The following is a 27,256-nucleotide window of genomic DNA, read 5'->3' as shown; positions in this document are numbered from 1 at the left end:
ACTGCACACCCCGCACCTATAGAAACCCTTTGGAGCAGTGGGTAACCATGTGCCAACTTTTAATGGTGGAATATAGCTGGGACATAGTGTCTGTCTTAGTGTTTTGCCTTTTTTGAAAGTGATTGACGGTTTCAAACCTACCTTTTCATGTAAACTTGGATCTTCCAAAAGGAGGTGCCAATGCTTTTTAAGAATTTTATACAGTTCTGTGCCTACTGGCGAGTACGGTGTTATAAATCTAATTCTGTTCAAATTAGATGTTTTTTTCCTATTATTTCTATTCGTTAGAAGATTAACTCTGTCAATTTTGTCAATTTTCTCACGTGCTTTACCAATTAAGTCTTTATCATAGCCTCTGATCATAAATCTTTTTTCAACTTGTGAAAGTTCTTCATTCAATCTTTTTGTATCGCTACAATTTCTTTTCGTTCTTACCATTTCTCCAAAGGGGATGGATCTAATCTGTGAGATAGGATGGGAACTTTCTGCATGCAAGAGAGCATTGCATGCAGTAGACTTTCTGAAAGGTATTGAAAACAATTTGCCACTTTCTACCACAATGGTAATATCCTAGAAATTTATATTGGTAGTACTTTGTTCCTTGGTGAAACTTAGATTAAAGGGATTATCATTCAAGTGTCGGAAAAATAATTCCAAATCTTCAATGGTACCTGACCAGAACATTAGTAGATCGTCTATGTATCTACCTAGGTATAAGATGCTGTTGGCCAAAGTTGCCGGACCCTTGCGCTATATGTGTACCTGTTCGAAAGTTCCCATATACAGGTTGGCCAATGAAGGCGAAAATTTCGCCCCCATGGCCACACCTCTTATTTGACAAAACCAATTCCCATTGTGTAAAAAAATATTGTTATTGAGAACTAGATCTATCATTTCCAATAACATTTTCGAATGCTCATAGGTTTCTATTGGTCTGGCCTCTAAGAAGTGTTGGACCGCAGTCAAGCCAAGACGTCCTGGGATGCTAGTATATAGCGAGCACACATCCATAGTTACCAGATAGTGCCCGTCTACCCAGTCTACATCTGCTATTTTGTTCAGGACATCCCTGGTGTCCTGGATAAATGAGGGGGATTGGTCACCAGGGGCTGTAAAAAAACATCAATATATTCAGAAATGTTTTCTGTTGGAGATCCAATACCCGCAATGATAGGTCTTCCTGGCGGGAAATCCCCTCCCTTATGAATTTTCGGAAGGCAATATATGCACGGATATGATGGTGCATCATTATAGAGATATTTTGTCTCCAAATCTGAGATCAGACATAAATCATTCCAACGTTTAAGTTGACAATGTATGAGTTCTCTTGTTTGTTTAATAGGATTATTGCTAAGTCTGATGTATGTTGATGTATCTCTAAGCTGCCTATCTATTTCTGACATATAATCCTGATGATTAATGAGCACTATATTGCCTCCCTTGTCAGCCTCTCGGATGACAAGGGAGTCATTAGTTCTAAGAGTCTCTACAGCTTGCCTCTCTTCCATTGTGATGTTTTGCTTGTAAAATCTACGTTTAGAATGAAATTCATCCTCCATTTTATACAAATCCTGCATCACATTGTGTTGAAATTTATCAACATAGTTCATACCTGGTACTTGTGGAGTGAAACTCGATTTGCCCTTAAGCCCACTGTCAATTTTTGAGTGTAAGTCGAAGTTAAGTTCGGATGCAACCGTTTCTAATGTTATGTTATCTTCCAAATCTTCTAAGCTAAGTAACAATTGTACATCTTTGATCTCTCTTATCGATGGCTTGTCCGCACTTATAGATGGAATCACACAGATGTTACGGGAATGTGGTTTATCTTGAAAGTGTTTAAAGAATTTGATATTTCTAACAAATTTAAAACAACTCATATGAAACAATGTAAAATCTGGTATTGAACTGGGACAAAATCCCAATCCTTTGCTTAGAATATTTATTTCTGCATTTGACAACACATGTTTAGATAAATTCACAACATTGAATTAGTAACCTGGAGACTTTCTACACTTTCTGATTGCGGGTGCCCGATCTCATGGTGACCCCCACTTTTTCTTGTCTTCCTTGATCTTGGTCTACCCCTCCGCGTTCTTTTGGGTTCATATCTTTTTTGAACAGTTGTTTGTTGCGTTTCCTGAATCTTTGAAGCTCTAAAAAAAAAGGGATCAGAAGCTACATCTGTAGCACCACTTTGTGCTTTGGAAGAATCCCCACTTCTCAAACTGCTAATGCTCGATACATCTGACATGGTCCCCGCATCTGTTGTCTGAGATGTGCAATCGGAGCCCTCTCTATTCGACCCTGGTTTAATATTGTCAAACTTGCGTGCAAATGTATATACTCTGCCATTGCGGTAATCCCTTTCATCCCGTCTTATTTTTTGTGATTTTTTCTCTCGCAGATAAAGTTGGTGTTTTTGTAATTCATCTTTCAATATAGCCAGATTGCGTTCAGTGGCCTCTGGTAAGTTGAGTTCTTGTATCTCTTTTTCTAGAGTGGCTATTTCTAGAAGAAGCTTATCCCGTTTTAGATCTGCATCTCGTATAAGAATATCCATCATACCCAGTGATGAATTCAATAATAGTTTTTCCCATTCCTTTAGGTGTCCCCTATCTAGATTTTCAAATGAAGGAAAAATTAGGACACGCAGACCTCTAGGTACTTGTTCTTTGTCAATGTATTTGCGTAACACCGTGACATCCCACCACCGGGAAAGCTCTTGTTTTTTTAGTCTCTCCAACCTCACAAATTTTAATCTCAATCCCTCCTTGGTTAATGGTTTTGAGTGAGTTGCTCCCTGTCCTGGGTTTGAATTAAAGAGATCCTCCAAAAGGGCATCTCTATTATCGTCAAAGGTGGTCATAGTGGTTTACCTTATTAGGATCTACAAGTTGTTTTTTGTAAAATACAAAAAACTAAATAATTTATAATTTTTAAACTATGAATGTATGGAAACCTCTCAAATTATATTTCTATTGATTCTCTTACTTTATCCCCATGGAAAGAGTTTTGTAATTAGTAAATGAGTGCATAGATCAGCAAATAAATCGTATTTTTTAAGAAGACTGTGGTGGATGTGCTTTCGATGATCTGCACATCATTGTGTCTCCAAAATAGTGCTATAACAATAAATTGAGTCTTGGGTGCAATCTTTGTGTCATACACTCATCCACCTAGAGTGTAGCAATTTGGATAAACAGAGAGAATTAAAGATAATTATCCCTGCACCAGAACATACTATTCAAAAACAAGACAAAGAGGCACACCATAAATATATCACTGTAATCCAAAGTGTGTCTAAACACTCAAACACAACCATCTCGTCATCTTAATGAAGAAGTTTCCAGAATAGTCGCTGTAGATCATTCAGAAGATACTTTTATTTTTATTTTTGGACATATAGCAGCCAGCCGACGCGCGTTTCGCCCCCACCAGGGCTTCCTCAAGGCTGCAAGTTATACATAAAAAAATATATGTTGTGGCATATATATAAACAAATAAGATATTTTTTTTCTCTTTCATAAAATGCAAAACCTACTAATGGAAATGTATCATTATATTATCAAAATCAGATAAAAAGATTTTTCAGTGATTCAAATTCAGTGATATTGATAAACCAAAACCACCAATCACCCATATGTGAGATCCGGGACACATATCATAGTAAGTGTCCCAAAGTAAAAATATTTATTTTGGAAACAAGCCATCCAAAATTTAGTGCAGATTTAAAGGAAACCAAAAAAGACCACAATGTCACACCCTATGAATGAATCTAAGATCAGAGAAGAAATCATAAAAAATCAAGTGGAGGTTTAATAAACCACTGTACCATTATTTTTCAAACAATAAATTGAAAAATAATACCCGTAGCCAGAGCGTGTTACAAATAAGAAGTACTCCTCACCACAATTATAGTAAGTATCGTAAGTCCCAATCTGACCATCAGTGTCCATTAAACGTCAATTCCAGTCAGTAAAATATCAGCAACTCAGGCCGCTAAAATAACAATGTGAGTGACCACATATTATTGTCCACAGGCGATTTCCTACACATTAAGAAGAAAATAGCCTATAGTATTCTTCAAAATAGATCGTAGTGCACCCACCTTAAAATGTCTGTGTTTTATTAATGTCGTTAGTATGTATACTCTCTATAATAATCCATCGCTTTCTTCTGTATAAGTCTTGGAACCTTGATAAGTTCCACCTATAACAAAGGATATATTGTGTATACTAATCAATTAATGGGCCACCCTCCTTGTTGGAAACATGACCTCCTGTCAACATCTTTATGTCTTTTAGTGTATAAAACTGATTTGCCCTACGATCCAGCAATATCATTCACTTTTTTTAGAAAAAAACCCTCCTGTTCCGTATCCACTCAGCGTATATCCATCTACCACTGTTCCAGGTTGCTATACTTATAGGCTTCGTTAAATAAACGGTTTATATATTATACTATTTTTCTCTCAGATTAAATTAATCGCTTCAATCGGGGTCCCAATCTTATTGATTCAAATGCCAGCTTACCGCGCAATTGCAGACAGCGTCCCAATGTTCCAATAAATCCGGCGTTCAACGCGCCCAACGCCATCTGTTTCGTATAAGCGACGCCGAACGTCCATAATCAAACATAGAAGATGAACAGTTACCACCGCCGCATAAGCTCGATCTAAAAGCCGCGGCCATCTTAAGCTTCCCAAATTGTACTTATTTATTAGATCTATCGGCTCAATGATACTCACAAGAGGGAAACTTATCATTCCCAGTTTTGATATTTGGTGCGCCCAATGTGGTCAAATATGAAATAGAAATAACGCATATAAAAAAACCTGGACACAGTTACCAATGCTGCATTCACTTGTACTAAATGCAGCAGCCATCTAACATTTCCTAACTTAATTGCACCATAATCAAAGTAATTTGGACTTGTACTCTTTAATAAAACTTTCGACCACATATTACTCACAAAGGGGGAACTTCTCGATCCCAATTTAAATATTCAGTACGCCCAACATGGCCAAATCCGAAATAAACATACGGCGCCTAAATGTTAAATAATAAACGTAACAAAGAACATGCCGTTATGCTGTTGAACATCCAGTAACCATTTCTAACGAAATTATATTTACAGAAAATAACACTGTACACTGTACTTAATACTCTAAATATAATTCCATTAGGTATGACATCAGTTCTAATAGGTCCCTCCAAGTTTTATTTCCCCACCTTCTCAAATCTGGCATTCCAGACAACCCAATAAGTGTCTTGGATGTTACATAAGAGCTCTTGTTGACATTTATGTAGCAATGTGTTCACATTGTGTAACACATTAGGTTCAGCATTGGTAAAGCACATTTCCAAACTTTTATTTATCCATATTTTATCTACTAACATCATCAGATATTTTATTGGTTGATATTACATTAATGTATTCAGCATTTTTCTTATCTCAAGTACTGTAATAACTTCATTATTTGCATGTATTTTCTGACCGTAAGTCTTCCTGACAGTTGTTATGATATCATGTCCCCATACTGTAGACACATTTTTACATTCCAAAGCATGCACTTTCTTTAATCAATGTACATTGTCTCAAAGGTTACTCATTTTGCCATTTTCTACATCGAATGTCACGCCAGTGTCTGATCACATACTACCTCAAAGAAATTCAAATAGTTCTTTATCCACATTTATTCCCTGTTCCACTGCTCGAAGGGATATAATACATTTGCTCTCAATCTGGCGTAATCTCAGTGTCCTGTTACCACCTCTGTGGCTCAGTGGTACCACATCGATGCCATGAAATCCTATGTTTACTTTCTCTAGGTTTTTATGCCAGGTGTTGAAATGAACCGCTAAGGGATAATCTGTGTTATTATTTCTTATTGCTCTGACATGCTCCTGTATTCTTTCTTAAGGGGTCTCACAGTGCTACTGATGTAGATCTTACCACAGAAACATTTAATGCAATAAACAACATGAGTTGTGTTGCAATTAATGAAGTGTTTTATCATGTATTTTTTGGAGGTGTTATATCCAAATTCCATAGTTTTGTTGAGTGCAAAGCAGCACACACTGCACACCCCGCACCTATAGAAACCCTTTGGAGCAGTGGGTAACCATGTGCCAACTTTTAAAGACTTATACAGAAGAAAGCGATGGATTATTATAGAGAGTATACATACTAACGACATTAATAAAACACAGAAATTTTAAGGTGGGCGCACTACGATCTATTTTGAAGAATACCATAGGCTATTTTCTTCTTAAAGTGTAGGAAATCGCCTGTGGACAATAATATGTGTCACTCACATTGTTATTTTAGCGGCCTGAGTTGCTGATATTTTACTGACTGGAATTGACGTTTAATGGACACTGATGGTCAGATTGGGACCTACGATACTATATAAAAGTACTTCTTATTTGTAACACGCTCTGGCTACGGGTATTATTTTTCAATTTATAGTTTGAAAAATAATGGTACAGTGGTTTATTAAACCTCCACTTGATTTTTTATGATTTCTTCTCTGATCTTAGATTCATTCATTGGGTGTGACATTGTGGTCTTTTTTGGTTTCCTTTATATCTGCACTAAATTTTGGATGGCTTGTTTCCAAAATAAATATTTTTACTTTGGGACACTTACTATGATAAGTGTCTCAGATCTCACATATGGGTGATTTGTGGTTTTGGTTTATCAATATCATTGAATTTGCATCACTGAAAAATATTTTTATCTGATTTTGATAATATAATGATATATTTCCATTAGTAGGTTTTGCATTTTATGAAAGAGAAAAAAAATATCTTATTTGTTTATATATATGCCACAACATATATGTTTTTATGTATAACTTGCAGCCTTGAGGAAGCCCTGGTGGGGGCGAAACGCGCATCGGCTGGCTGCTATATGTCCAAAAATAAAAGTATCTTCTGAATGATCTACAGCGACTATTCTGGAAACTTCTTCATTAAGATGACGAGATGGTTGTGTTTGAGTGTTTAGACACACTTTGGATTACAGTGATATATTTATGGTGTGCCTCTGTGTCTTGTTTTTGAATGTTTTGGCTGGATGCATTTCCCAAAAACTGCAGCAATTTTTTCCCCTGGTTTCGGCGCATTTAATGCCCCTCCGAATCAAAGCGCGGGTTCTTTGAAGAAGTTGTGTAATTGGAATTTGAGACACGTATGGAATTCCTAGTTAGCTTTTAAATGAAAAGTTTCATTTGGCAGGTCGCTTTGAAGTACAGCAGGTTAAATTCACTGAAACAAACGGCCATCCCTCCTCCTTTCTGGCTAAAGAACAACGCTCTCAAACGGGGCGATAGACTATGTAATTTAGTTCCACATTTTTGATGAAAAACATACACCTGAACACAACTAAAAGAGTTACCGTTTGATAAAAAATGGCACTTCGAAATCACCAGGAGATTATATTCACACATCCAAAGCTGTAATATTGTTTATTTCCTGTTGTCTGCTGTTTGTTATACAAAGTGTACACATGCGCGCACACAAACACTCACACTACGGAAATAATGAATAAATGTACATGGACAGCTGCTTAATAAGTAGTAACACAGGATGGAAGAAAGCCTGCAGCACCTAAACGCATGCATCCAAACATGCACATGTATACACAAATGTCATGTGCGCCCATACTAACTGGAACGCACTAACATGCACAGAAATCCACAAGCTGGAGTGCGTAAAGGTACACTGGAAATCACGAACATTAACGGCCACAAAACCACCCGACAAACACATAGACACAGTCAGCACACTAAAAAGCATGCACCGCACATAAACAGACACTATCCCTTCACAAATATCTATAGGGGAGATTGGCTCCGGCACACCGCTATGGTCATCACCTACCCAGCCGGACTTCGGACATTTGTCTTGGTGTTCTGTCTGCTGCTGTCTCCTCCCAGTGGACTTCTAGCTCTCGTTGGTCTTCTTGGGTCTTGATTTTATGTTCTTTAGTAACACCTGTCTCAATTATGTAATCATTCTGTAATTTATGTGAATATGTGGTAACCTGTAACTCGCTGTTTCCTTATGTAAAGCGCTCTGATACCTCCGGGTCTAGCCAGCGCTATTTAAAACTAAAATAAATAAATAAATAAATAAATACACATATGCACATACAAAGATGCCCCAAAATGCTTTTTGTGGTCAGATTGATTAAACATGCCCTCTGCCTCCATCTACTGGCCATCCTGTGTAACGCATTGGCTTTCTGTCACCACTGCCAGTGAACCCTTCTCCAAAGGTGATATACAAGTAGTTTTAATCTAACGGTTTGAAACTAGAGGCTGCATCCTCACACCAAATTCACTAGGCCAGCTGCTCCGTAAGAGGTCAAGCAAGAGGAGGATGGGGTGAAGGAGAGGGAAAAAACATGCTGCGGACAAGCAGCAGGCTTGCATAAAAAAATTCCTCACAAAACCGCATGACCACAGTACTTAGGCGACGGGAATTGATAAGAGCCCTTTTTAAGATACATTAATACAGTAGATTTCATGCAGGCGAAACCTAAAAATACTATGAATGCTATTGATAACTTGGATAATAGAAGCCTTAATTAACCAAGGAAAGCTGCTTGCTGCACGTTGACTTGATGGATGATTGGATCCCCACTTTCATGTGAAGGGTGGCAAAGATATTTATCTTTATTTTTTACTGTAGTGCCTTTGTGTGAAGTGCAGACCAAAAGTAGGCATTGTATAGACCAAAGGAAAAAAACACAACTGGCGTATAATGCTGTATCATACTTAATTAGGTGATGCCAGTCAATGATGTCAATAGATAGTATTTATACATTTATATACCATAACAAAACATATCTGGGTAGCCATACTAGCATGTGAATTAGGGGGCATTTTTCATAAGGTCTTCTTTTTAACACACTGTCTTACATTTGGAAGGCAGAAAGACAACTGGTAAGAACACTTGTTCTACTATCCTGTGTTCCCCCAAGTCTTCCGATAAAAACTGTACCTCACTTGTGTGGGTAGGCCTAGTACACGCAGTAGGAATCTGGTCAAAACGCTACATAGACACATCACATTTTTCCACTGAGAACTGACCCTTTTTTTGCAATGTCCTATCTGTGGATTTTGAGCCCTAGCTCAGCCAACATCTAGGAAAACTTAGCAAACATGTACATTTTTTAAAACTAAACACCCAGGTAAATCTAGAATGGGGTTACTTGTGTGGCTTTCACCAAGGTTCTGTTACCCAGAATTCCTTGTAAACCTAAATATTTGGAAAACAAACCACATTTTCCTCACATTTCTGTGATGGAAAGTTATGGAATCTGCAGGAAACCACAAACTTTCAGCAACCCATCATTCCCCCAAATCTCCCGATAAAAATGGTACCTCACTTGGGTGGGTAGGCCTAGTGCCCGTGACAGGAAACGGCCCAAAACGCAATGTGGACACATCAGATTTTTCCACAGGAAACTGACTTTTTTTTTTTGCAGTGTGTCTAGCTCCTGATTTTGGGCCCTAGCTCAGCCGGCACCTAGCGAAACCTAGCAAATCTGTAAAAAAATGTTAAAACTAGACTCTTGGGGGAATCCAGGATGGGGTGACTTATGTGGCTCTCACAAGGTTCTGTTACCCAGAATCCCTTGCAAACCTCAAACTTATCAAAACACATTTTCCTCACATATACATGATATAAAGTTAAGGAATCTGCGGGGAGGCACAACCTCCCACCCACGAGCATTCCCCTAACTCACCAGATAAAAATGGTACCTCACTTGTGTGGGTAGGCCTAATTCCCGCGACAGGAAACGGCTCAAAACGCAACGTAGACGCATCAGATTTTTCCACAGAAAACGGACCCTTTTTTTGCAATGTGCCTGGCTGTGGATTTTGTGCCCTCGCTCACATGGCACCTAGGTGAACCGAGCAAACCCAGGTCATTTCTGAAAACTAGACACCCGGGGGAGTCCAAGGATATGTGGCTTGTGTGGATGCCCTAACGTTTTCTTTCCTAAAAGCTCCTGCAAATCTCAAATGTAGCTAAAACAAAAATCACTTTTTCCTCAAATTTGTGTGTGAGAAAGTTGTGGAATCAGTGAGCTAGCACAAATTTCCTACCACCCAGCGTTCTCCCAAGTCTCCTGATAAAAATGGTACCTCACTTGTGTGGGTAGGGCTAGTGCCCACAACAGGAAATGGCCCAAAACTTACTGTGGAGACTTGAAAATGATCGATAACAAAAAGACCTTGTCGTGTGAGAGAGTCGCCTGCGTTTGTGGTCCTGCAGGGAAACCTGCCAAACCCAGACATTTTTTTAAAACTAGACCCCCGGGGGAGTCCAAGGATGTGTGGCTTGCGTGGATCTCCCAACGTTTTCCTACACAGCATCTCATGCTAACCTAAAATTTAGTTATAAAAAAAATCACATTTTCCCCACATTTCTGTAGGGAATCAACGCACCAACACAAATTTCCTACCACCCATCATTCCCCTTGGTCTCCCGATAAAAATGATACCTCACGTGTGTGGGTAGGCCAAGACCCTGCGACTGGTAAAGGTAAAAAACATAGCGATTGAGGGGATAGCACAGCGAGTTCTAAACTTTCCCTTGGGGGCTTATGAGCTTAAAAATACAAGGCCTATCTGCCCCCAATGGGGAAAGAAACAGCCAGAATATTCACCCCCAAAAGGGGAGTGACCCTTGCACAAGGGCCACTCCCCAAAACATTTTTCGCCATAAACAATAAAATCCATGGTAGTCTAGCAGCTTCTGCCCCCCTCACATGGGCCTAAAGATATATGGCCGATCTGCCCTCAAGAGGGGCAGAAATGGCCACAACATTCATCCCCAAATGGGGAGGGACCCTTGCCCTAGGGACCACTCCCTAAAACTTTTTGCACCATATACAAAAAAATCCCTGGTTGTATAGTGGTTTCTGTCCTCTTGGGGCAGATGGGCCTAAAAATAGAAGGCTGATCTGCCCACAAAGGGAGCAGGAATGGGCAAAACATTCATCCGCAAAAGAGGAGTTACCCTTGCACTCGGGGCCACTCTCCAAAATATTTATAATTGCATACAGAAAAATCCTTCTGATCCCCTTAGGGGCAGATGTACCTAAACATATAAGGCAGATCTGCCCCCAAGGGGGGCAGCAATGGCCAAAACATTCATCCCCAAAAGGGGAGAGATCCTTGCCCAAGGGATCGTTCCCCGTAATTATTCAAAAAATTAATCACTTGCTTCTAGTGGGTTTCAAACCCCCCACTCCCCCGGGGGCTAGATCGGCCAAATAAATGACCGATCTAGCCCCAAGGGGGGCTGAAACACGAAAAAAAGGAAATTATTCCTATGGGAACGACCCTTTCCCAAAATGTGTAAAAATAAATGCGTTAAAATAAATTCCCTGGCGCCTAAAAAACGGCCGAATCTATCTCCAGAGGGGCCGAAACACAAATACCCATAGCCTCTGGGGAGTGACCCTTGCACTGAGAGCGCGCCAATGTCATCTAATTGCTGAGAAAAGGGTTGGGGGTGGCAGCGGGAGTACTTCAACTGCCATCCCCAGTGGGGGCATTTAGGGGATGGCCCACGACAGGGGGGGAAGGGGGGGGGGGAGGGAGGGAGCGCAGGGCTTCCCCCGGTTGGTTACATCCTCAGCACAGCAGCACCGCTGCTGGTGACCTAGCCATTACACCCTTGGCACACAAGGGGTTAAGAGCTAGAATGCAAACCCCTAAGATGGCTTTGATTGCTGGCTGAGCTTTGCTATTGTGTTTTAAACTATGAGCACCAGCATTCCATCTGTACAGCCTGAGATTTGCCAATAGTACTTAGTCGTCTTGCATTGGAATCTGTTTTCTTAAGAAGGCATACATCAGCTTTGAGATGCAACAGTATTTCCTATGTGACTTCAATAGTGGCTACATAAAGCGATTATGTCCATACTTACTCTAGATTTTGTCTGTTTAAAAGGCCTAAAATTGATGAAAACATTAGCCGCAGTATCAGCAGTAGTGCCTATTCGGAAAACAAAGTTCAGGGCTCAAAACACAACCTCTGACTGCCTCACAGGCCATCCCAAGCTAGACTTTGTGATATCATGTTCAGGTCAAGGAAGCCAGTCACGTCTTCCTCTGCACCTCTTGAAAGGGATGGAAAGCATAATGATAATTTGGCCCATAGAGCAGTTTCCCTGGCCGCTACATCAATAAAGGTCCCAGATTTCTTAGCAATTCTAGGCTGTTATTTTCGCTTATTGTGGCATGACATCTAGTTACTAACTAACCTCATACCACAGGATAAGAGGGATATGGACTTTGAAGAGGGCGCAACAACTTCAGCAGTCACCGTTGATGCAGGCATGGATGTTCCCAACATAGGTTTTAGCCAAGAGAAAGGAGTGGCTAGTTTAAGAATGCATAGCTTGCTGTTATCAACAGCATTTCACCAGGAAGTCCCAAGAACAATTCTGGATATGCCATATGATGGAGTCTCCCTTTTTGGTAAGCATGTTGATGACACATTGCTCAGATCTCAGACGAGGTTTTAATGGATAATGGATGCTCCCAGGACAACCAAAACAAGTATGACTTCTCGCAACTGCACCCATCCCCCTACTTCAATAAATAGGGGGGAGAATTCACTCCCCCCCCCCCCCCCCACAGGGGGTCCATAAATATGGACTGATGGGTGAGGCAATTTGTATGCTCAAGTCAGGTCGTACCTAAGAGTTTCTTCAGAAACCACCCTGGAAGGAACATCATTTTCATTTGAGGAAGCTGCAACATGAGATTCTCCATCTCCTTCTCAAGGAAAGATAAAAGCTGTCACAAAGGCCCAGAGTAATCCGGGATTTTATTCCAGATTCTTTGTAATATAAAAGAAAACAGGTCAATGGAAACTTCTCCTAGGCCTTGGGGAACTGAACAAGTTCATCAGAAAACACACCTTCCTCATAATAGCACTCCAAGGTGTCCTCCTGAAGCTCCAGATAAATGATTGCCTTATGCCTCTGGATCTTCAGGATGCATATTTTCACAACCCAATACACTGCAAGTGCTGAAAATATTTCTGCTTTGTAGTGGCGGGGCAGCACTGCCAAATCAAGACGCTTCCATCCGACCTGAAATCAGCACCATGGACCTTTACAAAGTTCCATGGTTGCTGCCTTTCTCAGATGACAAAGTTACTAATTTTGCCCTTACTTGGCCCACTAGTTTGTAATGTGAAGGCTTCATCAAGAGAAGAGGTAAAAGTTTCTATAGCTGCCTGCATTAGTCTCTTTCACAAGATGGGTCTCACAATGAACACCGAGTAGTCTTCTTTAGAACCACACATGAAGATTCAGTTGATGGGACCATTATTAAAACACAAAATTAGGAAAGGCTTTTCCATCATGGGAAACAGTGGTGAAGCTGTAGGCTATGGCAAAGAATTTGTCTGCCAAGCAGTCAGTCACTGTCAGGCACTACAAATCTTTGCTAGGCCTGATGTCATCCTGCCTAAGCCTCACACCCTTTTGGAGACTCCGAATTAGACCTGTCCAACAAGAACTGGGAGCACAATCGAAACAAACAAATGGCGCATCGGAAGACATGGTCACAGTCACAAGACTGTTGAAGCAAGTACCATGTGGAGATTTCCAGCGAATCCGAAGGCAGGTTTCTTTCCAGCCTTCATTAGACAGAGTAGTGCTGACAATGGATGTGTCTATAGACAGCTGGGGAGCTCACTCGCAGGAACTGTTAACCAGAGTCCTTTGGTCTGATGCAGAAGTGATGCTATACATCAACGTTCTTCAGCTTTGAGCCATAAGACATGGTTTACATGTGTTCCTCACAAGACTAGCACATCAAGCAGTGCTCATCATGACCGACAATACAACAACCTTTTACACGGCCACGCAGGGAGAAACGCAATACCAAACTTTCCCGTAAGATGCGCAACAGCTATTGGATCAGGCCATTTCACAAAAGTCGACATCACCCTGGAACATCTACTAGGCGGACGCCCTTAGTTGACAACTGTCACTGACTGACATTCAGATTGCACAAGTAGGAACTCCACCAGGAACAAGGCGACTACATCTTTTAAAAGTAGGGTCAGCCCACACTGGATTTGTTTGCCACACAGAAAAGAAAATTCTGGTGCTATACCTGCAGATTTTGTCAACCAGAGACTATGGGCAATGCCCTTTCGATCAGAGGGTCCAGCATTTTTGCTAGCACCTTTTGTCTGTTTCCCCTGATTCCCAGGGTTCTGAGGAAGGCAAAGGTGGATCACTGTTCCTGATCCTCATTGCTCCGGCGTTGCCACACCAGTACTAGTAGAGCAAACTTCTGCAGCTATCTGCATGTTGATATCATCACTGAAACTGCTCTCCTGGCTCCTCTCCAGACACCACAGAGAGAAACTTAATCTTGGCCACAAGTCTCTAAACAGCATGACACCTGACCACTTAGAGTTCAGTTACTTGGTTTTGCTGACAGAATATAGAAACATCCTGGTGCAGGCATAAGCACTTGCAACCACATGAACGCATAATGCCAAGTGTAAGCATTTTTCTATCTGGCGCAAAAGCAAACATTTGCATCCGCTCTAAATACAGCCTTACTAAATAGTCCATACTCGTTGGATCTAGCCAAAAGAGTTTCTGAAATACTCAACAGTAGGAGTCCATCTATAACAGTATCAAAATGTAGATGTACCGCAGACACACCATCCACACTGTTCTCGCAAAGAATCATGAAACGGTTTATGATAGGACTGTTCTGAGGATTTCTGCCTCTGCTGTGCCCTCTTGTGTCATGGGAACTCTGAGCCAGCTGATGCTGCATCCATTTGAGCCGATCCACAAGGCAACCCTAAAGTTTATCTCTTTGAAAACACTTCATCATCGGCATCCTCTCACCACCCTGGTAGGTCAGTGCCACCAGGGCAGATTGAACCTCCTCGAAGACTTAAAGTAAGGAGGGAGTTCTTAGATAAAAACTACTGGACAAAGCAGGATCCAGACTTACTAAAAATACCTCGTTACTAGGGTGGGGAGAGGATGCCGATGGTGATCCATGATACTATTATGTGTGTGAGGTATGCCCTGCCGTAAAGGATGACTTTCCTCATAAGCATGGCAGAAGTCCTGTGACGTCCAAACTTTGGCTTCATGGTTATATCTGTAAGATTACGAATAAACATATCTTCTGTCTTTCTGCTTTCGTTCCTTTGCTGTCATACTCATTTTTGTGTTTTCATTGTTAGTATGCATCACCTTCCACAGCAAAATCAACATCTACTCCAGGGATGAGTAGAGTTGTCCCTTCTATCGCATTAGCTGAAGTTTGGGTTGCTTCAAATGAGGTGGATATGCTTCTAATAAAACGTTAAGCTGTCTAGCGATTTTAATACTGTGTACTGCTATTTAATATTATTGAGGTTTTGAAGCAATTCAGACTTCCCTAATTGAAATGTTGCAGCTGCGAAGCAGTGGTGTATTTTATAGTCCTGAATTGGCAAAAGGCAGAGATGCCATTCAAAGTAAGCCTGGTGCCTCTTCTATTGCAAAACTAAAGAGAGAAACAAATGAAGTGACTATATTGCAATTCAGAAAAGCATATTAGGCAGAAAACATTACTTGTATTCTTGAAAGCTTTGTTTGATTTGAGTAGATTTGTTGGGAGGAAATGGTTATGGATGTTGCAATAATGGTGTGGAGCCGGTTGACAGCCACACATCCCATTGTCTAAAAAATATATATACATTTTTTTTTGCCAATGAGCTGTGATTTGTAGGATGTATTACTTTGATTTGTGTTAGTCAGGAGAAGGTAGCAAAGCCTGTGCTCTTCTGTGTTAGTAGTTTTATCTGGGGTATTCTGGAGGAACTAAATGGATGAAGTAGCTCAGTTGACACCCTTCCAGTGACATTCCTGTTCTGATGGATACATCTGCCAGTGGATTCCTCACCTTGTGAATATCCCCTGCGCCAGCATTCCACGGAACTTTTTTCCCCAGCTTTCTACGCCGACGTGGACGACGTCATAATGCATTGGCTCCGCTCGCGACTCCGTATGACGTCACCGGAGCCATAAGAGAGCCACGTCGGCGTGATGACGTCAGTTCCCTTTTTTCCGCGCCGTCGACGCGCAACGGTTTTTCCAGTACTCTCCTGCTACTTTGTAGTTGTTAGGTGTTACTGTTGTCGAAAATCTGTAATGTCTTCGACGAGGAAGTCGGGTTTTAAGCCCTGTAGGGAATGTGGGGGCCACATGTCTTTAACAGACCCCCATGATGATTGTTTGTGGTGCCTTTCGTCTGACCACGATGTTGAGGATTGTTCAAGCTGTAGGAGGATGAATCCGAAGGCATTGAAGGAGAGGAAGGCGAAGCTGTTTATGGCCAAGGTCGGAAAGGAGAAGAGAGGTAGAAAGAAGGAGAGGTCGAGGCCGGAGTCGTCGACTTCGAGATCATCGAAGTCGAAGAAACATCATAAAAAAAGGAAACATTCTTCTCGGCGCCGGTCTTCAAAGAACAGGAGGTCGAGATCGGCTTCGCCTCGACGCCGAAGTAAGGAATTGTCACCTTCTCCTTCTCCTTCGAAGTCTCCGGAGGGTTCTCCTTCGCCGAAGCGGGCTCCAGCGCGGTCACCGGCGCAGTCCCCGGCGCAGTCACCGGCGCCTTCTCCGACGTCGTCTCCTGTTCCAGTGGAGTCGCCTGTTTCTGATGGTGTGCAGGAACAAAGTAAGGAGCCTTCTCCAGGACCTGAGGATTCTTCGGGTCCGGTGGAGGACGCTGCGGCGCCGTTGCCAGATACTCTGCAGAAGGATACAGGTTTGGTTCCTTATCCGCAGTTCCTGGCTCCAGGTACTGATTCTTCGCATTTTTTAAATGCCATGTATGGAATCTTCAATCGGGCTGCCTTCCCATCCGGGACACCGACTGGTCCCGTGGGTCCTATGGTGTATACTTTGGGGGTGCCGCAGCATTACGCTCAGGCCCCGTTTATACCCTTTCTGCCGATGCCGCCTTCGTGGCAGTTTCCGGCGCCGTCTGGGCCATCACGACTTCGGCTGGATCGTCCTGCTTCGGAGCCTTCCTCGACGCCGTTGCCGACTCCCTCGGCGCCGCATCCGGCGCCACCGACTCCGTCTTTTGCGCCGCCGACTCCAATACCTCTGGCTCCACCGACGCCCCGTACGACGTCGACGACGCCGGCTCCACGGATTCATTCAAGAAGGGAGGCCCAAAGGGTCTTGGATGAAGAAAGGTATAGAGTGGAGGTAGAGGAAGGTGAAGTGGACACGTCCTCTGATGAGTTTGAGGGGATACAGGAGGCTAGTGGCCTGGATACGACCCCTGAGTGGGAGCATACTTCGGCTAGATCCTCTCCACCACAGGAATTGGCTCCTTACCATATGGTTATTAAAAAGGCAGCAGAACTGTTAGGTTTGCAGTTACCCTCTGCGGAATATAAGTCTAACCTGCTGACGGAGGTGCTGCACTCACCTACTTCAACTTCAGAGCCTTTACTGCCTTGTAATGAGGCCATTTTGGAGCCTGTTTTGAGGTATGGCGAAAACCACTTTCTTCTCCGGCGGTTTCCAGTCAGGTGGCGAGAAGATACAGGGTGGCACCTGGGGATCCGGATTTTCTTTCTACACACCCATCTCCAGAGAGCCTGGTTGTGCAGGCATCCTGCTCGAAGCATGCTTCGGGGGCGTTCCCTCAGTCTCCTGCAGATAGGGAGTCCAAAAAGGTTGACCAGGCGGCTAAGAAGACTTTCTCTTCAGGAAGTATGGCACTAAAGTCTACCAATGCCACGTGCTTGCTGGGTCGTTATGTGCATGCCTTAATGGACTCAATGATGTCTTTAGCCCCTAAGCTGCCTGAGGGTGATAAGGCGTCCTTCATGGAGGTAGTTGCAGACACTCAGGCTGCTGCTAGACAAGTGATCCAATCAGGGCTCGATACAGCAGATTCGGTGGCGAGGATAATGGGCTCGTCCATAGCCACAAGAAGGCAGGCATGGCTCCGTTCATCTGGCTTCTCCGCGGATGTTCAGGCCACATTATTTCTGCCAAGGAGCTGTGTTCAATGCTCCGGGGGGACTAATAGAAGTGTTCACCTACGTTACAGCGCATTCTAGCTGCGACGGCACGCACGCACACCACTCCTCTTAAGGGGCGGATGACGCGGCCGCGCAGCTAGACAAAGCCTCTGCCTTTCATTTGCGGATCGGTAAGGGCCACAGAGCTTCGCTGATAGGAATTGATGTTACCTTTTTTTTTTTTTAAATGTTCATTTTTAATGTCGTCAAAGGTTGGTGGGGACAGAATTGTTTCTGATACGGTTTTACTTGCACTGAAACTATTGTTTTTACATTGCCTTTTTGGCACATGTGACATCGCTTGTACTTCTGCCACGGAGCTGTGTTCAATGCTCCGGGGGGACTAATAGAAGGGTTCACCTACGTTACAGCGCATTCTAGCTGCGACGGCAAGCACGCACACCACTCCTCTTAAGGGGCGGATGACGCGACCAAGGCAAGCCCGTGTGCACCCGTCCGTGCCAGGCCGGGCCCAGGGGCCAGGACCCCTGGCCCGACGGTCGAAAAGAAACTTTGTTACACCTCTGAGCAGCTATTTGCACACAGACAGATACTTTCCGTTCGATGTGCCCACTCTATATCGTTAGGAAAGGATGCAATAAAATGCCTCCATTGCCCTTTCAAATTAGATTTCACTTCCAGTTCTAGTGCCTCTAATCTAGCACCAATACCGATTTTCAAAATGGCACTTCTGAATTGTCGTTCTCTACCCAAACATGCCACAGAGCTTCATCTACTTGTGAATGAGCTTGAACTTGACGCTTTATGGCTCACAGAAACTTGGCTGTCTGATGTTTCAGACCCCGCTGTGGTGCAAGCCCTGCCCCCGGGCTATCTGATTCAGAGACGAGACCGGGAAACAACTAAAGAGGGGCGTTTAGCCGTCATTTATAAGGAAAAATATCATTGTAATATGTCACCCAACAATATCACGGACTGTGAAAGCTGTTTATTTTCCCTTTGGCTTTCCCCCACGTGCACTTTCTCTGGTGTCCTTCTATATCGACCCCCTTGTTACAGTGGTAATTTTAATAGGGACCTCCCAGACAACGTCTCTAAAATGGTCAGCTCATTGTCGAACTTTACCGTATTAGGAGACTTCAATCTCCACTTTGATAGCAAATCCTCTAGGGAGGCTGCTGCCGTAACGGACTGCCTTGGCGCCCTAGCTCTGAAACTTAAGTATCCAGCCCCACTCACCAAAAGGGTCACCTATTGGACCCACTCTTTTCTAATAGCAGGGAAATTATAATAGGAAACCATATTCCGCTGCCATGGTCCGACCATTTCTTGATTCCCTTCACCTGGACTCACCAGGATAGGGCTCAGTTAAGAGGCAAGACAAACATTTGGAAGCGTAATTGGTCCAAACTTGATATTGATCATTGGACAGCGATTCTTCAGAATTCTACACCTCTCTTAGGACAAGATCCCGATATAGCTAATATGAAAGTGACTAGTTGGCTGGAATCCTCGCTAGACTCATTAATCCCCAAAAAATTGACCATTAATAAGAAAGATATTTATGGTCCTGAATGGTATAACCCCAAACTTAGAGTGCTTAAAAAAACCTGTAGACGTATGGAAAGATGTTGGAGAAAGGACTTCTGTGTGATTAAAAAACAGAACTATAGAGAATCCATTAAGCTCTACAAAGCCGAGATCAGACAGGCCCAAGCAGAATATTACGAGAAGAAGATTCTCTCCGCCGCGAATGCTCCCCGAGAAATCTTTAAAATTGCTAAATCCCTTATCAAGCCAGCTGAGCCTATTCCCTTGCTGGCCGACCCCCTAGGGCGGTGTAATAATTTGTTCAGTTTTTCTTTAAAAAGATCGATAATATTTATTCTACCTATCCGCACCCTTCTGGACAAGGAGGAGATCCCCCACTACAAAGTCTCATCCAACAGTCAGATTCTGGAATCAAAGCCATCCCCCCGATGGACCTGGATACCTTAAAAGATTATGCTCATAAGCTGAAATCCGGATCCCCCAATGATGTGATTACCCCTGCTCTCTTTAACCAGGCGTTCGATTCTATTGGTCCAGTTATTCTTGACCTCATTAATCTCTCACTATCAATGGGAGTCGTGCCCTCCCTATGGAAACAGGCCATGGTGAGAGCCCTCCTTAAGAAACCCTCTCTAGACCCAGAAATCCTTGCAAATTTTCGACCCATTTCGCTGTTGCCTGGGGTCGCAAAAATATGTGAAAAGTATGTCAATACTATTCTTTCTACATTTCTGTAAGAAAATAACCGCCTTCACTTCTCTCAAACTGGTTTCCGACCGCAGCAGGGCACTGAAACTGCCTTGCTAACTGTGGTTGAAGAATCAAGGAAAATCTTAGACGTGGGCGGGTCTGTAGCCATTGTGCTACTTGACCTCAGCGCGGCTTTTGATACTGTCAACCACCTGATTTTGATGGAAGGACTAAGAGAGAGCGGAGTTTGAGGAGTTCTTTTTTTTTTCTTCAATATTCCTCATATACCAAAGAATAAAGGGCATTCCTGATGGGAGGCCGTAACCTCTCCTCAACGGTCATCCTATCCCAGCCCTGATGTTTAAGACCGATGCGGAAAAGGAAAGGCTCAAACCCTCAAGCAATCACCACTTCCACTGTCCACTTCTTTTAGCGCTGCTAGATGACCCAGCGTCATTTTGAAGGGACCAGGCAAGCAGTGCCCAGGTGAAATCATTGGAATATTCTCTATCTGTTCCGCCATGCAACCAAGGCTGCCCAAATATTTCCGTAACTATTACTGTCACATGCCATATCAGATTCACTGGTATAAATTATATATTTCAGACACTCTAAAAAGTTGGAGCATTTATATTCTTCCAGGCTCTACATATCTCTCGTCTTGCCAGGATGATCACATAGAATATGAATTTAGATACCGGATCATTAAGATTATAATCTGTATGTAATCCAAACATAATCAATCCTGGGGTAATTTCAATCTGTTTATCTAATACCTCGGCCAAAAAAGCTTGCACCTTTACCCAATAACCTGCTATTTCCGGACAGCCTATAAACATATGATGGTCATCTGCCGCAGGAAGTTTGCATCTTGGACATTGATGATACAGACCTGTAATCTTTGTTAGCTTTTTGGGGGATATATATACTCTATATGTGGCATATAGATGATTTCTTTTAAGAGGAGCTGATTTTACCACAGAATGTAGCATAATAAAAGAGTCTCCCCATACTTCCATGAAATTATTTGAATCCGTACTAAAAACATTGCCACAAAGTGTATGAAGTTAAGATTCTGTTATCCCTTCTGGCTCTAAAATGGCCGAATACCAGAAAGAAACCTCCTGCTTCCACCTGCCCCTTCTTAATACATAGTCAAACTTTGGGTTCAGTGAATCAAAATCCCAAGGTTTGGTTGCCCACCATCCTGCCAGCTGATAATACTTGTACCTAGATAAAGTTCCACCTGTCAGGCTGGATAGCGACTCCCAGTTCAACAGCTGAGAGTCTTTCTGTAAATCCTGCCAGTAAAACAGGCCAGCCATTTTAAGGGGGCGAGATAATTGGTCATTGAGACATTCTGGTGTACCTGGGGAATCCCAGATCGGAGCCTGAGGTGCGTAATACGGAATTTTCAAGCTTTTCCTAACATACACCCAATTCTTCAGAGCCGTTTCCAGTACCTTTAATCTCACCCTTTTGAAAAACCTTGGGTCACCATACTTAAATGAAAAATATTCTTGCCCCTTAGGTATATCATGTAGTAGGGCTTGAAAAAGAAGACCTTGAGAGGAGGCATCTGTCTTTCCAGCTAGAAAACTGACATTTTTGAAGTGAAATGAGTGACAGTAAACCGATATATCCGGGAGGGTTAACCCTCCCATTTTAAGGCTTCTCCTTAATATTTTCCAGGAGATCCTTGATGACTTAGCGTTCCAGACAAAGGAACCAATTTTCCCCTGTATTTTGGCGATATCAGATGCTGGGAACGTCAACGGGATGGAATTAAACAGAAATTTAATCTTTGGCAGAATGATCATCTTGACTAAGTTTACTCTGCCGAAAATACTCAGAGAGAGGCCAGACCATCTTTGTAGTAAGCCACAGATATCCTTATATATTCTCATCAAATTTATTTTGGCAATTTCCAAAATATTTTGGGACAAAATTATACCCAGATACCTCATACGTATTTTAGCTTCAATTGTCCCTCCTGCCTGATACCAGTGCATAATCTCTGTTTTTTCTTTGTTAACCTTATATCCCGAGATTTCCCCAAATAATTCTGCTTGTTCAAACAATCTCGGGATAGCCTCAACTGGATTGGAGGAGAACATGAGAAGATCGTCGGCGTACAGTGCAAATTTTAATTCTAAATCTGCAATTCTGAAAGGGTAGATCACCGGATCAGCCCTCAACAGACAGACAAAAGGTTCGATATAGAGATTAAACAACAGGGGTGATAAGGGACACCCCTGCCTTGTTCCACGTGAGATTATAAACCAATCTGAAAGTACACCATTTACCAAGACTTTTGCCCGAGGACTCTTGTATAGGGACCGAACAGCTGAAACAAAATTGAGGGGAAACACAAATCCGGACAGAGCCGCCCACAAATAAGGCCAGTATACTTGGTCGAATGCCTTAGCAGCATCAATAGCTGTAAGAGTCAACGGGAGCTTCTTAGCTACAGATACATCTAGAGTTAACTCATTTAACTGTCTACCCGGGATGAAACCCTTTTGGTCCCGATGAACAATTGTTTTAATTACTTTAGCCAACCTTGCTGCCATGACCCCTGCAAAGATTTTGTAGTCGGAATTCAGCAATGAAATCGGTCTATACGACTCAATTTTTAAGGGGTCTTTGTTGGGCTTCAGGATCAGGGCTACTGTGGCTTCAGACCAAGAATCTGGAATAGTATCACCCTGTAAGTATATTCTGTTAAATAAAACCGTCAAGGCAGAGACAGCTTCCCCTGATTCCATCTGATATATTTCAATTGTGAGCCCGTCTGGACCGGCTGCTTTACCTCTAGCCATTTTTTTTATCTGGGCATCTGGGCAAGGACTTCTTCTTCTCTGATACCTGAGGCCAGGACAGTTCTATCAGTTTCCGTTAACTGTGGAATCTCTATCTGGTTTAGCCAATATTCTATATTCTGGGTGGGGGGACATATATCTTCTTTATATAGATTTTGCATATATGATCTAGCTTCCTCCCTGATAAGGGTGTCATCATGCGTAATTAAACTTGTATTTTGAAGGCAGATACATTTAATCTGGTTTCGGACTCTATCCGTTCTGGCCTTCCAAGCGAGAAGTCGGCCACATTTTTCCCCATAGGAAAAATTCTGAAGCCTACTTGAGTCCCACCTGACTTTTAAAATTTTATCGAGACTTGCTTGGTATTCTGCACGCAAAGCGTCTAATTCACTTTGGATGTTTATTATATTTATTGTATTATTTTGAGAGTCTGCAGAGGCCTGCTGTAATTGCTCTTCTTTTTGCTTAATCTTAGCAAGACTCTCCTTTTCGGTCTGCCTCCTGACCTTATTTCTCTTAATCATCCATGCGCTTAACGTCCCTCTAATATAGGTCTTAAATGCCTCCCATGTGGTCTGATCATTTGCTGTCCCAGAGTTGAACCGAAAGTATTCCTCTATATCTGATTTTAAATTACTTATAACCTCATCCTTTAACAATATAGACCTATCTAATGTCCACTTCTTCTGCTGGTTTTCTGTCTTTAAATTTATGGTCAATTCCACCATGGAGTGATCAGAGAGTATTGCTGGAATATACGCTATGAAATCTACTTTAGCGTAGAGAGCTTGGTCCAGCAGGAAGTAATCAATCCTCGAGTGATGTCTATATTTACGACTATAGAAGGAAAAATCCCACCTATTGCCGTTTTTTACCCTCCAAATATCTATGAGGTTAAATATTTACGACTATAGAAGGAAAAATCCCTCCTATTGCCGTTTTTACCCTCCAAATATCTATGAGGTTAAAGTCATTAATAATGTTTTTCAATTCTGCTAATGACTTACGGGGAGAGTTTCAGGAGTTCTGCTTAAATGGCTGGAATCCTTCCTAAGAGAGAGGTCGTTTCAAGTTTTTGAGAATGACTCTGTCTCGGAGAAAATGCCGTTGCACTGTGGGGTTCCTCAGGGATCTTCCCTTAGCCCCACGCTTTTTAATGTATATATGCATCCTCTGGGTGATTTGGTCAGGCCATTCGGGGTTAAGATCGTCTCATATGCAGACGACACACAACTGATTGTGTCCCTAAATCATTTGGATACGAAGCAGTTCTGTTTGGCTAATTGCCTGGAGCGAATTGCCACATGGATGGATAACTCCTTCTTAAAACTAAACGGAGCAAAAACAGAGCTGATGTTCCTAGGGAAACCCACCAACATCAACCCCGATGTTCTTTGGCCGAAATTCCTTGGGGTTATGCCCATGCCAAAAGAACGTATAAAAAGTCTTGTAGTGTGGTTTGACTATAAACTTGACTTCAACGAACAAGCACGGAAAGTGGCTGCCACGTGTTTTGGAATCCTTAAAATGATAAGGAAAATTCTTCCAGTACTGCCTTTTGGGGCCGGGAAATTAATGGTCAAGGCCTTGATACTCTCCAGAATGGAGTATGGAAATGTGCTCTACCTTGGAGCTCCCAGTTCCGCTATAAAAAAGCTTCAAAGGGTTCAGAACTGCGCAGCCCGTTCCTTGTTGCAGGCTCCTTATATGACTTCTACTAACCCTCTGATTGCCTCTCTGCACTGGTTTCCAGTAGCGGAAATAATTCAGTTCAAGGCTCTTTGTATTGCGCACAAAGTAATGTCCTTGAGGGCGCCTCCTATCCTCAGATCCATCATTTCCCCCTACTTCCCTACGCTCAGAAACTAAATGCTTAGCGATAACTCCTAGAGTGCATAGAGCCCGGAATGGGGGTCGGATGTTTTCCACCATCGCGGCAAAAAAGTGGAATCAACTCCCTGATAAGATTCGGCTTGAGACTAGTCACTCTTCCTTTTGGAAAGCTCTGAAGACCCTGCTGTTCCCTTAAATGATTATTTTTCGTCTTACTTTTGTCTCTAGCGCTGGGAGGCCTCTGGTAGCCATGCGCTCTATAAATATATATTAATTCATTCATTAGTGGATTTGCCGTTTGATGGACAGAAGTTATTTGGAGAGAAAGCTGACTCCGCCCTACAAAGATTTAAAGACAGCAGGGTAACGGCTAAGTCTTTGGGTCTGGTTTTAAAAAGTTTAGGGGTTTCGGAAGATCTTCCATCACGCCGACGTGGCTCTCTTATGGCTCCGGTGACGTCATACGGAGTCGCGAGCGGAGCCGATGCATTATGACGTCGTCCACGTCAGCGTAGAGAGCTGGGGAAAAAAGTTCTGTGGAATGCTGGCGCAGGGGATATTCACAAGGTGAGGAATCCACAGGCAGATACTGTATCCACCAGAAAAAGCGTTACCGAAGGTAAGTAACTTGTTCATCTTGCCAGTGATTGTTCTTACACATATTGAGCAACAGAGAATGCACCCAATGTGATTCTAACACCTTTTGCCTTGCATACCCATTTCATTTAATAGGATGTAGACGCTGCTGATGAATCTGTAGATCTGAGTCAGACAGTTCACATTGTGCCAGAGCCCCTCGAAGAAGAAAAGGAAAAGTTACCAGAATGGAGTGAGAAGGTTGCCCATGGTATTTTGTCAGGTACTATCCAAATCCATATCTGCCACATAATTGCTTAAGTTTAACATCGTGATTTTCTTCCAAATCCACCATAAAGTAAAGAAATGTAATTTATAAGGCCTAAAATGATACAAGGCGTGCATAGCATTTACCTTCTTCTAATAAATTAATTTTGGTTCTTAAAATGGTAATAGACAAAACTGCCCCACTTGTGATTTCATTTTCCAGTATCATGAGTACAGTTGAGCAGTAACCGCCCTTTACCAAAGTCTGCCTCTTAAGTTTTTGCCTTATTTTAAAGTGCATTGCTCTTATATTTAAGACAGTTTGCTGTGGAGATATGTAGAGGCTTGGGACCCTCATCTGGTACATTTATTTTAAAACCAATAACCCACACCTCTTTAACAGTTACAACTGGAAATGCGCTTTTGTGGCCAGGTGATTCCAACACTGTTTTGTGATGTCACCAGAACAGGGGAGTTTAATGTAGATCTTTGAGATAAGGTGCAAGAAATTGGGCTTTTAATTGAAAACATAGAGTACATTTTAATGAATAAAATGACTCCAAACAGCAAAACCCCCAATAAGGGTAACCAAAGATAATAATTTTAAAAGTTTAAGTTTCAAAATAGCAGCAACATTTTTTAACTGCCATCCTTGATATTATTGTTGTGCTTGACCGGTACCTAGGCGCAAGTTAAGACTGACTGTGATGGAACATGGGTAGGATACAGAAACCAGGTTCGACCCAGTTGGAAGTTTTAACTTTGGGCTTAGCCTCTGAAATTGACATCAGAAATCCTCAGCGGGCAAGGCAGCAGGCGTTGTTGGATAGCTACTTGACGAGGACTTGGTAAAGCGGTTGAATTTCACGCTCAGAGAGTGTCCTAGTTGACCAGATTATGGCACCTTTGCTGAGAGCAGATTTCTACCTTCTGATTCAGTAAGTTTTTTGAAGCTTGGAATCTTTCAGTGGGGCAAGGCTACAACCTACAGGCTATAGCCGAAGAAGGCTCTATAAGGCCAGATACCTTCTCGGGGATGTCCCACTGAATTGAACTTGCTACAGTAGAAAAGCTCCAAGTGGGAGCAACCTGCACTTTTGGCCGAGTGGCAACGCATCTTTGTTGGATCGGCTTGGCAGTATGGTCACGGTCCACTGGAGTTATTTGGAGCAAACTTTTTGTAAGTCACAGCTTTCAGGATATGCTAGGAGGAGTACATTTTGATATCAGGCAAGGGTCCAGGACCTTGGGTACAGCTCTTGGGGGTCAAGATTCATTCCAGCAGAGTCAAGCAGTAGAGTCTAGGTCATGTCTAGTTGGAACTGGTCAGCTGTGCATTTGCAGAAAAGCCCTCTTGTAGCGTCCCAGTAGTGTGAAAAGGCGATCATCCTTATGACCCTTGGAGTCCACTTCTTTGTCCTGGGTACAAGAGGGAGAGCAGGT

At 42.6% G+C, this 27,256-nt stretch overlaps 1 protein-coding gene across 4 annotated transcripts in view; it reads left to right on the top strand.

Annotated features, from left to right (window-relative positions):
* Window positions 1-27,256, top strand: part of SPART (spartin) — a 304,345-nt gene that overhangs the window by 102,078 nt on the left and 175,011 nt on the right. For all 4 annotated transcript variants that reach the window (XM_085621718.1, XM_085621716.1, XM_085621715.1 and 1 more), the window contains exon 4: window positions 25,703-25,829. In XM_085621718.1, the coding sequence (XP_085477844.1) occupies window positions 25,703-25,829 (127 nt within the window). The remainder of the gene's footprint in view (window positions 1-25,702; window positions 25,830-27,256) is intronic.

The sequence above is a fragment of the Triturus cristatus genome, chromosome 8 (genome assembly GCF_964204655.1).
Source record: "Triturus cristatus chromosome 8, aTriCri1.1, whole genome shotgun sequence".
In the NCBI taxonomy this organism is placed as follows: domain Eukaryota; kingdom Metazoa; phylum Chordata; class Amphibia; order Caudata; family Salamandridae; genus Triturus; species Triturus cristatus.
Note: the sequence above shows the minus strand (reverse complement) of the source record. Positions and strands in the feature narration are given on the sequence as shown.